Source organism: Passer montanus, unplaced genomic scaffold, assembly GCF_014805655.1.
Source record: "Passer montanus isolate IOZ18808 unplaced genomic scaffold, ASM1480565v1 scaffold259, whole genome shotgun sequence".
NCBI lineage: Eukaryota > Metazoa > Chordata > Aves > Passeriformes > Passeridae > Passer > Passer montanus.
Window position 1 is genome coordinate 85366 of NW_024367250.1, and position 15285 is coordinate 100650.

General features: G+C 50.5%; 1 protein-coding gene across 1 annotated transcript in view; it reads left to right on the forward strand.

The window, feature by feature from the left end:
• Positions 1 to 15285, forward strand: part of LOC120503462 (collagen alpha-1(VII) chain-like) — a 102289-nt gene that overhangs the window by 55182 nt on the left and 31822 nt on the right. Inside the window, exons 48-63 of the mRNA XM_039711952.1 lie at positions 165 to 200; positions 1228 to 1353; positions 1909 to 2019; positions 3765 to 3878; positions 4281 to 4288; positions 7322 to 7397; positions 7590 to 7778; positions 8665 to 8700; positions 9818 to 9862; positions 10588 to 10632; positions 11510 to 11545; positions 12210 to 12245; positions 13351 to 13410; positions 14005 to 14130; positions 14753 to 14824; positions 14985 to 15020. Coding sequence (XP_039567886.1) covers positions 165 to 200; positions 1228 to 1353; positions 1909 to 2019; positions 3765 to 3878; positions 4281 to 4288; positions 7322 to 7397; positions 7590 to 7778; positions 8665 to 8700; positions 9818 to 9862; positions 10588 to 10632; positions 11510 to 11545; positions 12210 to 12245; positions 13351 to 13410; positions 14005 to 14130; positions 14753 to 14824; positions 14985 to 15020 — 1152 coding nt within the window. The remainder of the gene's footprint in view (positions 1 to 164; positions 201 to 1227; positions 1354 to 1908; positions 2020 to 3764; positions 3879 to 4280; positions 4289 to 7321; positions 7398 to 7589; positions 7779 to 8664; positions 8701 to 9817; positions 9863 to 10587; positions 10633 to 11509; positions 11546 to 12209; positions 12246 to 13350; positions 13411 to 14004; positions 14131 to 14752; positions 14825 to 14984; positions 15021 to 15285) is intronic.

Below are 15285 nucleotides of genomic sequence, written 5' to 3' on the forward strand. Positions count from 1 at the left end.
ATCAAAATTAACGACCATATAAATGTTGGAAGCACCTCCCGCTCTGTCTGGGCTGGGATGGCAGAGGGCACCCAACGTGTGTCCCCTTGGCCATCAGCCACCTCCAGGAGAAACTTCCTGGAGAGCAGAGGGGGAGAAGTTGGGACTTTTCTCTCCCCTTGCAGGACCTGGAGAGGCTTTTTGAGGCGTATGGGATCAAGGTAGGAGATCCTTTGTCCTTCCTCCTGACCAGGGCTTGTAATTTGGTTTTTCCATCTCTTCCCTCTGGAATCCTGGAGGTGGCATTTGCTCCCCCAGCAATCCCAGGAAGGTTCATTCCGTTTCCTTTTCCAGGTTATATTTAAAAATTTCTGGGACAGATTTTTTGCTGCCATTTTAGATGGTGGCTTTGAGGCCCCTGTGACAGTGACACGTGGACCTTAAAGCCCCTCTGATTCCAACCTCAACACCTTCCTCTATCCCACGTTGTTCCAAACCCAATCCACCCTGGCCTTGGACACTTCCAGGCATGGAGCAGTCACAGCTTCTCCGGGAATTCCGTTCCAGCTCCTCCCCACTCTCCCAGCTGAAAATTCCTTCCCAATATCCAACCTAAATCCTCATTCTGTTTAAAACCCTTCTCTCTTGTCATATCCCCACATTCCCATGGAAAAAGAGAATTTTCCCCTTTTTCTCCCTCTTCTTTAAGTCCCCTTAAAGTCCTGAAAGGCCACAGACGTGGGGTTTTTATTTAGGATGGGGACAACCCCCACAAAATCTCCATGGATCAGCTCCTTGATCCCAAACCTAAACCATCCCTCAACTGTCCCTGCCCTGTGAGCCCCTGTGAATCCATCATTCCGTGGTTTGGGATGGCTTCTCTTGGATTGTCACATGTTGGGGACAGACCCCACAAAATCTCCATGGATCAGCTCCTTGATCCCAAACCTGGATTTAAACATCCCATGGCTGTCCCTGCCCTGTGAGCCCCTGGGAATGCATCATTCCATGTTTTGGGGTGGCTGCTCTTGGATTGTCACGTGCTGGGGACAGACCCCACAAAATCTCCATGGATCAGCTCAGCTCCTTGATCCCAAATCTGGATTTAAACCATCCCTCGGCTGTCCCTGCCCTGTGAGCCCCTGGGAATGCATCATTCCGTGTTTTGGGGTGGCTGCTCTTGGGTTGTCCCGTGCTGGGGACAGGAGGGTGGCCCTGGGCTGCCTCACTGGGGTGCACTGGTTCCAGCTGGCGCTGCTGAGGGACCTCTCCGAGGCGATCCTGCGGGATGGGCTGGACGGGCTCCTGTGGCACCGGGGCGGCTCCAGGACCAGCAGAACTTCCATGGAAAACCAGGCAGCCGTGGCTGTCACCGTGAGTCACCTCACCTGCCGGGGGTGGCAGACCTCCAGGGAATGAGGGAGGTGGGAATGAGCCACCAAAGCCACCGGGGTCACCTCTGTCACCGAGCAGGTCGTGGTGGCTTGGGACAGGCTGTGGCTGGCACCAGGATCTGGGATCTTTGGGATAAAGGGATACAAAACACTCATTTTTTAATGGGAATGAAGGAATCAGTCATTGTTGTCCATAGGAGACATTCCCAAAGCCACCAAAGTGTCCTTGTGCCCTCTGGGAGCTTTTGGAGTGGTTGGTGTGGGGCTGGAAGCACCAAAAGGGGTCATGAGTGGGGTCTCGACAGCAAAAGGCACGCCAGGGAGGGAGGAGGATTCCTTGGAAGGAAAGTTTGGATGTGACCAGCAAGGAATTGCTGCCCACTCGCCCCATCCTGGCTCAGAAATGTCACCAAGTGGGACAGAACGTGCTGGAAGGTTTTGGGATGAAGCCACCAGGATCCAGCTCCTCACGGGTGTGGCTCCTGGGGGCTCGGGGCTGTCACTGTCACACCAATCCCTTGTTTTGGTGTGGCAGGATCCATCCAACACTTCTCGCCGTGTCCCGGCCGGCACCGAGGTGACAGGAGGAGGACAGAGCCTGGAGCTGGAGGCTCCGGAGGTGCCGCTGTCTGGAGGATTCCCTGAGGTGAAAACAAACAGCAGGAAAGATGAAATTGGGGTTTTTACTGCGTCCATTCTGAGCTCTTCCAATCATGGAGAGTGTTCAGGGAAAGGGAATGGAGCTGGGAAGGGTCTGGAGAACCAGGAAAAGCTGAGGGAGCTGGGAAGGGTCTGGAGAACCAGGAAAAGCTGAGGGAGCTGGGAAGGGTCTGGAGAAGCAGGAAAAGCTGAGGGAGCTGGGAGGGGGCTGGAGAAGCAGGAGGGGCTGAGGGAGCTGGGAAGGGTCTGGAGAAGCAGGAGGGGCTGAGGGAGCTGGGAAGAGTCTGGAGAAGCAGGAGGGGCTGAGGGAGCTGGGAAGGGGCTGGAGAAGCAGGAGGGGCTGAGGGAGCTGGGAAGAGTCTGGAGAAGCAGGAGGGGCTGAGGGAGCTGGGAAGGGTCTGGAGAAGCAGGAGGGGCTGAGGGAGCTGGGCAGGGGCTGGAGAAGCAGGAGGGGCTGAGGGAGCTGGGCAGGGGCTGAGCCTGGAGCAGAGGAGGCTCAGGGGCCCTGGTGGCTCTGCACAAGTCCCTGGCAGGAGGGGACAGCCGGGGGGGTCGGGCTGTGCTCCAGGGAACAGGGACAGGAGAGAGGGAACGGCCTCAGGCTGGGCCAGGGCAGCTCAGGGTGGGCACAGCAGGAATTTCCCCATGGAAAGGGGTCAGGCCTTGGCAGGGGCTGCCCAGGGAGGTTTGGAGTGCCCATCCCTGGAGGTGTCCCCTGGAGGTGGCACTGAGTGCTCTGGGCTGGGGACAAGGTGGGGTCTGTCACTGCTTGAACTCCATGTCCTGGAATCTTTTCTATCCTGGGATTCTGTGGAGTGTCTCCTGCCCTGGCAGGGATGGATCCAAGTCCCGTTGTCAGGATGGATTGGGATTGTCCCTGCTGGGACTGCCAGAACATTTGGACACCGCTTCCAGGGACAGGGTGGGACTGTTGGGATGTCCTGGGCCTGGATGATCCCTGTGGGTCACTTCCCACTCAGGACATTCCATGATTCTGTGACTCCAGAGCCTTCATGTGGAGTAACCAGACAAATTCCAGCCACCTGCATCCTGACTAACAGCTCCTGTTTATGGGAATTAGGAATTTATCCACAATTTAAAAGCTTCTCTCCACACTGGGCTTCCTGTAGGAGGCATCTCCTGGGGGTTTATCTCCCTCTGTGGCTGGATCAGGATGATCCAATTCCTCAGAAACCTGGACAAGGTGGGACAGGACATTCCCCCTCAGCCCCAGGCTCCTTCTGTATCCTCAGGCTCTTCCCAGATTTTTCCAGGATGGATTAGGACATTTTAGGGGCTTGAGAGGGGAGGTTTGCACCAAGAGACACAACCCTGGAGCCAGAAAAAGTTGGGATTTGGGACACAGGGACCCCAAAACTGTCACTGTTGAGCTTTGGGAGCCCAACACAAACGGGAAAAAAGGATTTGGGACCATCAGAGCATCCCTCACTCCCTGAGGGAAGGAATTCCCTCAGGGAATCCTTCCTTTTCCATTGGCACTGCTTGGATGGGTGCAAAGGGGTTAAAATTCCCAGAGCTTGGCTGGACAGATCACTGGAATGTTGAGTTTTTCCCCTTTTTTTTTTTACTGGAAAATGAAATTAGAGAAAGGATAAGGATTTCTGCATGGATCAATGTCAGGGCTTGGGAAAGGCTCCTGCTGTCCATTTTTTTCCGTTTTTTCCAGTAATTAATGGAATTTTGTTGGCGTTTATCCATCCTTTTCTGCAGAGCTTGACTGTGCCCCCACCACATCCAGGAGAGCTGCAGGAAAACCATTCCCTGGATCTCCTCCAGCCCTTGGAGGAGAGGCTGGAAGGACAAGCCCAGCAGGACTCCAGCCAGGTACAACATTCCAAGGATTTCAGATGGACCGGGATGCAAATCTTAATCCTGGGGGTGGCTTCTCCATATCCCTGGAGAACACCAGAGCTCCTGGAATGGGCAGGAGGCTGATGGCAGTGACAAAAACCCCTTGGGAAATGTTTTGTTGGTTCATTCCACCATTTTGGGGTGGAAAACCAGGATAATCCCATTTTATCTGATCCCATCTGGCCACACCATCCTTGAGTTATTCCAGCTTGGCTGACTGGGGAGTTGAGGATTCCCAAGACTTTTGAAATAGGGATAATGCAGACTCCAAACAGGGAATTTAAAATATGCCTCCTACAAGACATTTCCTTCCCATTTTCCATGGATATGGAAACTCATGGATATGGTCTCAGCATATTCCAGAGGTATTCCAAGATATTCCTGTTGTGCTCAGGAGCATTCTCCTCATTTAAAGACAAGGATTTTAGGAATTTGGAGATTTTCTCTGATTCCATAAAATGTATTTCCCTGCCCTCCTGGGCAGAGATTCCCTTCCTAAATCCTGCTCCAAAACCAGCACTCTCCAGTTTGGACATTGTTGTATCCCTACAGAATTCTTGGAAACACCTAGAGCCAGGATTTGCTTTTCAAGCACCAACTTGAAAAAGCAAAGGGAAAAATCCTTGGGATATTTCCTTGGAGCTGCAGGAACAGCATCACAAGGATGTTTTTGAGGATGACAAGGGAGTGACTGGAAATGGGGAGATCCCGCTCCAGGAAATCCCGCTCTGCCGAGCTCTTCCTTCTGCTCCCGTCCCTTTATCCCTGCCCTGGCTCGGGGAATGATTCCAGGGATAATCACAGCGCTGGAATCACCATGGCTCGGCAGCCACGAGAGGGCTCCCGGCTCCAAAGGAAAATCCTGGAGTGGGAACTGCGGCTCCGGAGAGCCGGGATGTGCCCAGAGCATCCGCGGGCTCTGCTTTCCCTCCTGGATGCAGCAATTCCCTCTCCTGGGAATGGTCAGGCTGGAGGAAAAGAGAGGATGGAGCTCAAATCTGTCGGTTTGGGAATGGTTTGGGTGGGATGGGATTTTAAGGATCATCCCATTCCATCCCCCTGCCATGGCAGGGAATCTTCCACCATCCCAGGCTGCTCCAGCCCCAATGTCCAACCTTGGACATTCCAGGGATGCAGGGGCAGCCCCAGCTGCTCTGGCAATTCCAGCCCAGCCAGCAATTCCTCATTCACAAGATCCCATCCATGGCTGCCCTCTGGCACTGGCAGCCATTCCCTGGCTCCTGTCCCTTGTCCCCAGTCCCTCTGCAGCTCTCCTGGAGCCCCTGGAATGTGCTGGAAGCTCTCCCTGGAGCCTTCCCTTCTCCAGGGAACATTTCCAGCGCTCCCAGGCTGGCTCCAGCCCTGGAGCAGCTCCATGGATTCCTCTGGATTTGCTCCAGCAGCTCCTGATCCCCATTTTATCAGGAGGTTTATAAACATAGAACAACTTCCACCAATTTTTTAGGACACTCCAAACTCCCTCAGCAGGACAGGATCTGCATCCCAAGGATGTTTTCCCTGCTTGCATTTGGAATAAAATCCCATTTATCCTCATGAGAAGAGAAAAGCAGATTCCAAAGGCAGGGAAGGAGCAGCTCCACATCCCAGAGATGCCAAGAAGGGATGGAGCTGGTTTTTCTGCCAGTTTTCCTGCCACTTTTCCTGCCAGTTTTCCCAGTAGCAGCAGCAGGAATCACAGATTTCCACCTGGAACAGCCCAGGAGCTCCATCCCTGAGGAACAATTCCTGGCAGGAGTTAATTGGAAGCAAAGGGACCACAGGGAAGAGATGGATGAGCCCAAATCCACGTGTCCGGAGCAGGGCTGGATGCTCATCCATGGATGAGCCACTGCTTTGGGGTTATGGGACCATCCCAAAAAATTCCTGCTCCACCATCCCAAAAAATTCCTGCTCCACCATCCCAAAAATTCCTGCTCCACCATCCCTGGATTTAAGCTTATTCCTTTCCGGAGTTCATTTGGATAAATCCCCCTCATCTCCATATGGATAAACCCACAATTGCTTTATTTTCCTTCCTGAAATCCTGTCCTTTTTTTCTATTTTTCCCTTTCTTTTTTCACAGGAATTTTTTTTCCTCTCCCTTTTATTTACATTTTTTCTCTTCCCTCCTTTTCTCCATTCCCTCTTTTCCTTCCTTTTTTTTTTTTCTCCCTGCCAGCAACAAATAATTCCTCGAGGAAGCAGCAGCCTCCCAATTTTTCCTGGAAGTTCTTCAGTCCTGGAGCAAGGAACTGCCAAAATTACAGAGGAATTACTGAATTAATGGAATCTCATTACCCTGGGCAATTTCCCAGCAAATGGGATCCGTTCCAAACCTCAGCCAGGTCTTGGCAACCTCTGGAATCTCTGGAATCGCCTCCACCAGGATCTGTGGAATATTTTAGAGCCATTCCCAGGGAAATGAGCAGTGGTGCCATCCCATGGTGCCACCTCTGGGAGATTTTTCCTCCTTTATCCCAAAAAATCCCACCCTGGATGGGTTCTCCCCATGCCAGCCTATTTTATTTATATTTATTTCTTTATTTATTTTATTTTATTTATTTATTCCTCCTTTATCCCTTGTTCCCTCATCCTCTTCCAGTAAAGAATTCCAATTTTAATTGTATCAAAATTGGGGTTTTTTTCCTCTTATGAGCCAAAAATTTGCTGGGTTCATTATCCATGAGGCGGAATTATCCCGTGGTTTGTTAAAATCCAGGAAAACAGGAGGAACATCCCAGAAAACCTCACTGAGCTGCAGTCACCAACATTCCCTGGAAGTTTAGGATTTATTTTCCCCGTTAAAACCATCTAAAAATCCATGAAATTAATGGAGGTAAATCCAGGTATTTGTTCCTAAAAAAACCAAAAATGGGAATATCCCTAAATAACTGCACCACATCCTGACTTTTCCTTCTCCTTCTTGTGCTCCTGGAAGATGTCAGGACTTTCATGGCAAATAAATTCAAATTTCACTTCCAGGTCCAAATATTCCCCAAATATTTGCCTCAGGAAATAATTACTGGGAATATTCTCAATAGGAATATTCTCATTTTTCCAATGGATCATTTCCTGCTGTTGCTATGGAAAAGCAGGAACAATTTAGGAGCCAGGTCAGGAATTATTTGCTTTACCTTGTGTGCCTTAAGTATTCCAAATTATCACCGAGGGGCTGATTAACATATGGCCCTTAATTGGCATTAATTGATGGTTTATTCCAATTGGATGCTCCAGGTGCAATAAACACGGAGTTGCCCGGGAATGGCTGGAGCAGGGAGGGATTTTTGGCTCCATTTTGGGATATTTTAGGTGGATTTGTGGCCTGGCGATAAACTGGAAAACGGAACCATGGAATTCGTCAGGTTGGGAAAGATAATTTTGGTTTATTGGCGTTAATATTATAATTTTATAATTAGAAATTCATGGAATGGGTTGGGAGAGATCCTAAAGCCCACCCAGTTCCATGGGCAGGGACACCTTCCACTATCCCAGGTTCTCCCAACCAACCTCACCATGGACACTTCCAGGGATGGGGAATCCACAATTTCTCCAGGAAATCTTTCCCGGAGCCTCCCCATTCCCTGGGTAAGGAATTTTTTCCTCCCATCCAATCCAGTTCTCCCCTCTGTTGGTTTTAAACCGTTCCTTGTCCATATACCAGGTGCTGTGTTTCCCTTCCCGCAGGAAAATGGGAATTCCGACAGCGGCTCGGCGATCCCAAGGCACAGATCCAGGAGATCTCACCCCGTTAGGATCCCATTCCAGAGCCATCCCAGTGATCCAGGAGGAAGCAGTGCCCCTTCCCTGGAGGCTCCACCACCAGCTCATCCCCCCGGTGCTCCAGGAGCTCGGAAATTCCCGTTGGGATCCACGGTGAGCAATGGAAGTGGATCCTTATTTTTGGGCAAAGACAATGAAAATGCGGAAATTTAGGGATAAATATCCATGAATAAAGCAGGAAACGGGTGCTGCAGGAAGCATTTTTCATGGACAAACTGATCCTTCTCATGAGCTTATCCAGGGAAATGAGAATAATCTGGTTTTTTGGGGAGAACAGAACAACTGGAATCCCCTTGGAATGTCGAAGGTATTTCCCTGTGAGGGTGGGTGGTGATAAACCTGCCCGTTCCTGACACACCTGGACATTCCAGGGATCTTTAACACAAGATCCCAGAAATGGGGGAGAAAAGTTGATTATTATAAAATTTAGGAGCAAAAATTCCTATTCCCAGGAGTTAAGGATGGAAAATTCAGGATGATTTTCCTGTGAATGGATTTATTTGAAAGCGGGGAGTGACCCTCGGCCTGCATTCCCAGGAGGAATGAGCTGAGCTCATCCACACCTTCTCCAGAAACTCCAGGGTTAAAGTGGGACAACTGTGGTTGCCAAAAGCCTGGAATTGCTCAGGAATTGCTCAGGAATTCCTGGCATCTCCCAGATGTCCCATCCAGGCTGAAGCAGATGGGGAGCTCTGTTGCCAAAGGCCTGGAATTTCTCAGGAATTGCTCAGGAATTCCTTGGTCCTGGCATCTCCCAGATGTCCCATCCAGGCTGAAGCAGATGGGGAGCTTGGAGCCACCCCAAATCCCACCAGGAACCCTCCAAAGCATCCTGGTGATCCCTGGAAAACCCCGGCTTCCCTCTGGGATTTCCCACCTCCTTCCCCACATCCCATTCCTCAGAGGTTTCTTTTCCATGGCTCAAGGGAAAGTTTTTCCAGCTGTTCTCACAATTCCCTCTCCTCCTTTTGAATCCAAGGCATATCCAGGCCCTCATCATCCAAGGAGAATTAAGGTACGGAATTCCTCCTGTCCTGCTCTTATCCCAGGGAGGAGGCAGCTGCTCCTTTCTCCCATCCCATTCCACTCTATCCCATGGACACCATCCCATCCCATGGATCCCATGGATTCTATTCCATCCCGTCCTTCCCATCTCATGGATCCCATCCCATTGATCCCATGGATCCTATCCCATTTCATGGATCCAATACCATGCATCCCATCCCATCCCATCCCATCCCATCCCATCCCATCCCATCCCATCCCATCCCATCCCATCCCATCCCATCCCATCCCATCCCATCCCATCCCATCCCATCCCATCCCATCCCATCCCATCCCATCCCATCCCATCCCATCCCATCCCATCCCATCCCATCCCATCCCATCCCATCCCATCCCATCCCATCCCATCCCATCCCATCCCATCCCATCCCATCCCATGGATCCCATCCCATGGATCCCATCCCATGGATCCCATCCCATGGATCCCATCCCATGGATCCCATCCCATGGATCCCATCCCATGGATCCCATCCCATGGATCCCATCCCATCCCATGGATCCCATCCCATCCCACCCCATGGATCCCATCCCATGGATCCTATGGATCTCATCCCATCCAATGGATCCTATGGATCTCATCCCATGGATCCCATCCTATGGATCCCATCCCATCCCATCCCATTGATCCCATGGATCCTATCCCATTTCATGGATCCAATACCATGCATCCCATCCCATTCCATCCCATCCCATCCCATGGATCTCATCCCATCCCATCCCATGGATCCCATCCCATGGATCCCATCCCATCCCACCCCATGGATCCCATCCCATGAATCCTATGGATCTCATCCCATCCCATGGATCCCATCACATCCCATCCCATGGATCCCATCCCATCCCATCCCATGGATCCTACGGATCTCATCCCATCCCAACCCAACCCAACCCAATGATCCCATTTCATGGATCTCATGGATCCAATCCCATGGATCCCATCCCATCCCATGGATCCCATCCCATCCTATGGATCTCATCCCATCCTATCCCATGGATCCCATCCCATCCCATGGATCCCATCCCATCCCACGGATCCCATCCCATCCCAGTTCATTTTTTCCCCGCAGAAGGAGGGAAGTGGCCCGGCAGATCCCTCCTCCCCTGGCCCACAGGTCAGTGCTTCACTTATCCCACATTTTAATACGCATTCCCGGGATAATGATCCATTTTCCCAGAGCTGTCTCGCTTCCCATGGATCCCATCCCATCCCATCCCCCGGATCCCATCCCATCCCAGTTCATTTTTTCCCCGCAGAAGGAGGGAAGTGGCCCGGCAGATCCCTCCTCCCCTGGCCCACAGGTCAGTGCTTCATTTATCCCACATTTTAATACGCATTCCCGGGATAATGATCCATTTTCCCAGAGCTGTCTCGCTTCGGAAACTGAGGAATCACAGGGGAAAAAAAATCAGGAAAATCGAGATGAAACCAACAGTTTTGGCATTGGTGGTTGAGGTAGTTTGAGCAGAAATTCCAGGATGGAATCTTTCACAGCTGATCCAAACATAGGATTTGTGTTTTGGGAATTCCCAATCAGTTTGGGATTCCTCCTGTCTCCTTCAAATTCATGGAATTCTTTAACACCCGCAGTATCCTGGGACAGGGAATCCCTGGATTTGTCCTTTGCTCCAGGATTTGTGCTTTTCCCACGGCACAGGAGAATTCCCAATCCGTTGTGAGAATTCCAGTGATGGAATTCAGGGATTCCTCCATGGATATTTGCCAAAAACTGGAGCAGGAATGAGGGCAGCACCCACCTGCTGCAAAGAGGGAAGGGAAAATTCCTAGGAATAATGAATTTTTGGGATTGATTTTATTGGGGGATTGGTTGTTTTCCAGGGAGAAATGGGAGCTCCTGGATCCCGTGGAGACAAAGGAGAAAAGGTAGGGATGGGGTTTTCCCGATCCTTTGAAACCAGGATTCCCTGTGCTGAGAGGGTCTGGAAAGTTGGGAATATGCCCATGGAGAGGACAATCAGATCCAATGGAAACTGGGTTTGGAATAAAAAGAACATTCCCAGCTTTATCCCCAAACCTTCCTGGGGGTTTTGTTCCCAAATTCCAGCAGTTTTTCCACACATCTGCCACGCTCAGGAGGAAATGCAAAATTTAAAGGTTGGATTTAACGATTTTTGAGGAATTTTTCAGCCTAAATGATGGAATTATTCTATCCTCTGATTCCAAAAATTCAAGCAGTGCAAAGAGGGAAGGGAAAATTCCTAGGAATAATGAATTTTTGGGATTGATTTTATTGGGGGATTGGTTGTTTTCCAGGGAGAAATGGGAGCTCCTGGATCCCGTGGAGACAAAGGAGAAAAGGTAGGGATGGGGTTTTCCAGCCTGATCCTTTGAAATTCCAGCAGTTTCCCACACATCTCAGGAGAAAATCCAAAATTTGAAGGTTGGATTTGGTGATTTTTGAGGAATTTTCCAGCCTAAATGATGGAATTATTTTGTTCTATGGCACCGAAAATTCAAAGTGTTCGTTTTCGGCTGGATAAGAGAGCTAAAAGATGGGATGGACAAGGAAATTCCAGCCCTGGCACAAGGATAGGGATGGAAAAAATGCCACAAAAAAAACCTTATTTCATGGATACTTTGGGCAGTGAAAATTTATAGGGAGCAGGTGGCAGATCCAGGGGGGCGGGACACGGAATTCCAGGAGAATTGGTGAAGGCAGAATCCCATGGGGAATTTTGGATGGAATCCTGGGAGAAAAGGAGGGAAGAGAAGAGGCTGGAAAGGGAATTTTGTCTTGCAGGGACAGCCTGGGGACGTGGGAGAGCCTGGAGAGAAGGTGAGTGCTGGAATCGGCTCCAAAGTTTATTTGGGAATCTGCTCCAAAGTTTATTTGGGAATCTCCTCCAAGAGCAGCCTGGGTGGGGCTGGATCCAATCCCAACCCTGGGATATCAATGGATTAAATCTAAGGAATTACAGAGCTGCATGTGAAACTTTTTCCAGAAGGACTCATGATGGCAAAAAAAAAATTATATTTAAAAATTAATTATTTATTATTAAAAAATAATTAGACAAAAATATCTTCATCAGAATTATTTATTATGGAGCAGCTGAAACTCTCAGGGTAGAACAAAACAGTGCATGACACCAAAATAAATTAATTTAAATTGATAATTTTGGTGTTTGAAAATAATTTATTTATTTTAAAGCAATTATTTTTAAAGCCGTTAATTATTATTTTATAATAATTAATATTTCTTTTTAAACAATTACCTTAAAATTAGCCCAAAAATCCCAATAATTGAAGTAGAGATTGATGTCCCTCACCCAGACACGACCTGAGAGGGGCCTTTGATCTCCCCTCTCATCCCATCACTGAATTCCTTGGAATGAGGGTGTTTTCCCAGGTTTTCTCCCCACATGCCAGGCAGAGAATCCTTGGAAATCTCCTGCTCAGGGGTGGCAATTCCATGACCTCGGAATCCTCTCTTTATTCCCCAGGGCACGAAAGGAGACCGAGGGGAAGAAGGTCAAAAGGTAAAGGACGAAGCTGGTGGAGCCAGGAGTGACTTTTCCTGCTTTTCCCATATCCCACCTTCCCACCTCGGGATCTGCGTCCGGGTCACCTCCTGAGGCGTGGCTGGGCTCCATTCCAGGATTCCAGGAGGATCAGCTGGACAGGACATCTTGGGAATGAGTCATGACAGGAAATGTATCTGACCCAGAGTCCTGTGATGCTATTCCCAGGAATATTCCAGGAGGATCACATGGACAGGTCACCTCGGGAATGAGTCATGACAGGGAATGTGTTTGACCGAGAATCGTAGGATACCATTCCCAGGAATATTCCAGGAGGATCACATGGACAGGTCACCTTGGGAAAGAGTCATGAATGCCATGGAATGTGTCTGACCCAGAATCCTGGGATAACGTTACCAGGAATATTCCAGGAGGATCACATGGACAGGTCACCTTGGGAAACAGTCATGAATGCCAGGGGATGAGTCTGACCCAGAATTGTGGGATAACATTCCCGGGAATATTCCAGAAGGATCACATGGACAGGTCACCTCAGGAATTAGTTATGAACGCCAGGGAATGAGTCTGACCCAGAGTCCTAAGATAATGTTCCCAGGAATATTCCAGGAGGATCACCTGGACAGGACACCTTGGGGAAGAGTCACGACAGGAAATGTGTTTGACCCAGAATCCTGGGATAACGTTCCCGGGAATATTCCAGGAGGATGGACAAGACATCTTGGGAATGAGTCATGAATGCCAGGGAATGGGTCTGACCCAGAATTGTGGGATAACGTTCCTGGGAATACTCCAGGAGGATCACATGGACAGGACATCTTGGGAAAAAGTCATGAATGCCAGGGAATTCGTCTGATCCAGAATCCTGGGCTAACATTCCCGGGAACACTCCAGCTCCCTCTTTTCCAGCGCAGATTCCCAGCAGCTTTGTCTCTCCAGCTCAGATCATCCAGAGGAGACGAGGGCTCTGCAGGAACCCTTGGAATGGGATCAGCTCTGTGGGATTTCAGCTGGATCTCCACGGAGCAGCACGAATCAAACTCTCCCTCCGCTGGGTTCACACTGGAAGGAGAATTCCTGACTTTTCCTGATTTTCCTTTCACAGGGAGAGCCAGGAATTGGGTTCAGAGGTCCCACTGGCCAGGCTGGGCCACCTGGATTTAAGGTAAGGTTGAATCTCGCTTGGAATTTCATTTTTATCCTGGGTTTTTCCTCTTTGTCATCCTGGTTTTCCACTGCTGGGTGTGGAGCACGGAAGTGGCTGCAAAGGGAAAGCACCAAAATCATCCTGGAAAGGCAGGAGAAGGATTTGGGAATGCTCTGTGTCCTCCAAAGGGCCATTCCAGAGGGAGATCCTGAGGATAAATACGGAATCATGGAAGGGTTTGGGCTGACCCCTCTGCAATCAGCAGGGACATCTCAGGCTGGGGGAAAAAAAAATCCAGGGAATGGTGGGCGCAGCAGGAATGAGCTCCAGGGATCCCTGGGATGTTTGAATTCCCCACAGATCGGGAGCTAAAGGCTCTGTCCTCATTTAGCCATGGAAAAGCCCTTTTGTCACCAAAACTTGGGAAGAAAAGAGATCCCAAATTCAGTGACAATTTCTCCAGCCCTTGGATCTCCTCATGGATCGGGACTGGGAGTGGTGTCCCAAATTCCACACACTGGTTGTGGGAATTCAAGGAGACATCCCAGACTTTCTCCAGGACCCCCAGCAAATCCCACCCAACATCCCAATTCCTTGTGATTCCCTCACCAGGGCGAGCCCGGGGCCCCGGGACCTCCAGGAGCTCAGGGCATCCAAGGAATTCGCGGCAACGCCGGCACTCCCGGATCCCAGGGGGACAGAGGGGCTCCGGGTGTGCCCGGAATTCCAGGACAGAAGGTGAGGAGACACCATGGAATGTGTTTGTCACCTCAAGGTGACCACAATGAGCAGACTGCCCAGGCCAGCTGTTCCCTGTGGGACAAACCCGCACAATTCCAGGTCTTCCTGAGCCTGGAGGTGGTCAGGGAAGTGGGAACAAATCCCAGTTGGGAAAGGAAAGGTACCGGGAATGATTAGAATGATGGGATGATCCTCAGGTTCCAAGAGAAACCAGTGGAGCTCCCAGGGAGTTGTTCTTCCTGGGAATTTAATGGTGCGGCTGGAGGAGGGGACTGGGAAGGAGTGGCCGTGGGGATGGCAGCTGGAATGTTGGGGTCATTAATCCCTGGGAACAGAGGGAGGAATCCCAGAATTCCAGGATCACTGAGGTTGGGAAAACCCTCCAAGATCAAGGAGCCCAAGCTGTGCCAAATCCCCCTCCAGGAATTCCTTGGACACCTCCAGGGATGGACACTCCAAACCTCCCTGGGCAGCCCCTGCCAAACCTGACCACCTTTCCATGACGGAATTCCTGCCAGTGCAGGGAACACCCGGATCACCAGCTCCTGCTTTTGTCTGGATCAGGGAAGTCGGGACCTTTCCCATCCGTGTTCTCCTCTCAAAGGGTTTTGTTTTCCAGGGGGAACGTGGGAGGAGAGGCCGGAGCGGATCTCCTGGGCCCCTGGGACCATCAGGATCCCCAGGAAAAGAGGTGGATTTGTAAATATTCCCTGTGCCTTTTGGGAGGGATGGATGAGGGATCTGGGCTGGATGGGCTTCGATCCTCTGGGAATGTTGGGGTAGGAGAGCACTGAGCACTTCCGAAGCAAATCCTCCCTTTTGTTTGTTTATTTGTTCTCCTTGTCCTGCAGGGAATTCCTGGGACACCTGGACCCAAAGGCAACAAGGTCAGTGCCACCTTCCCGGGAAAGTCATGAGCAGAAATCCTGGGATGGGAATGGGACAAATCCCTGCCTTCTCCTGGCTCCTCATCCCTGACCCCATCCTTCTTCATCCCATTCCACCCTCGCTCCCTTCCTCCCATGGTTCCTGGAGCACCCTCCAGAGAGAACAGCAGAAAATCCATGGAATTGAGTATCCTGAGTCTTCCTGGGACTTCAGTCCTGGCCAAACCAATCAGGAATTGTGGGGTGGGGTTTCCCTGCTCCCGGT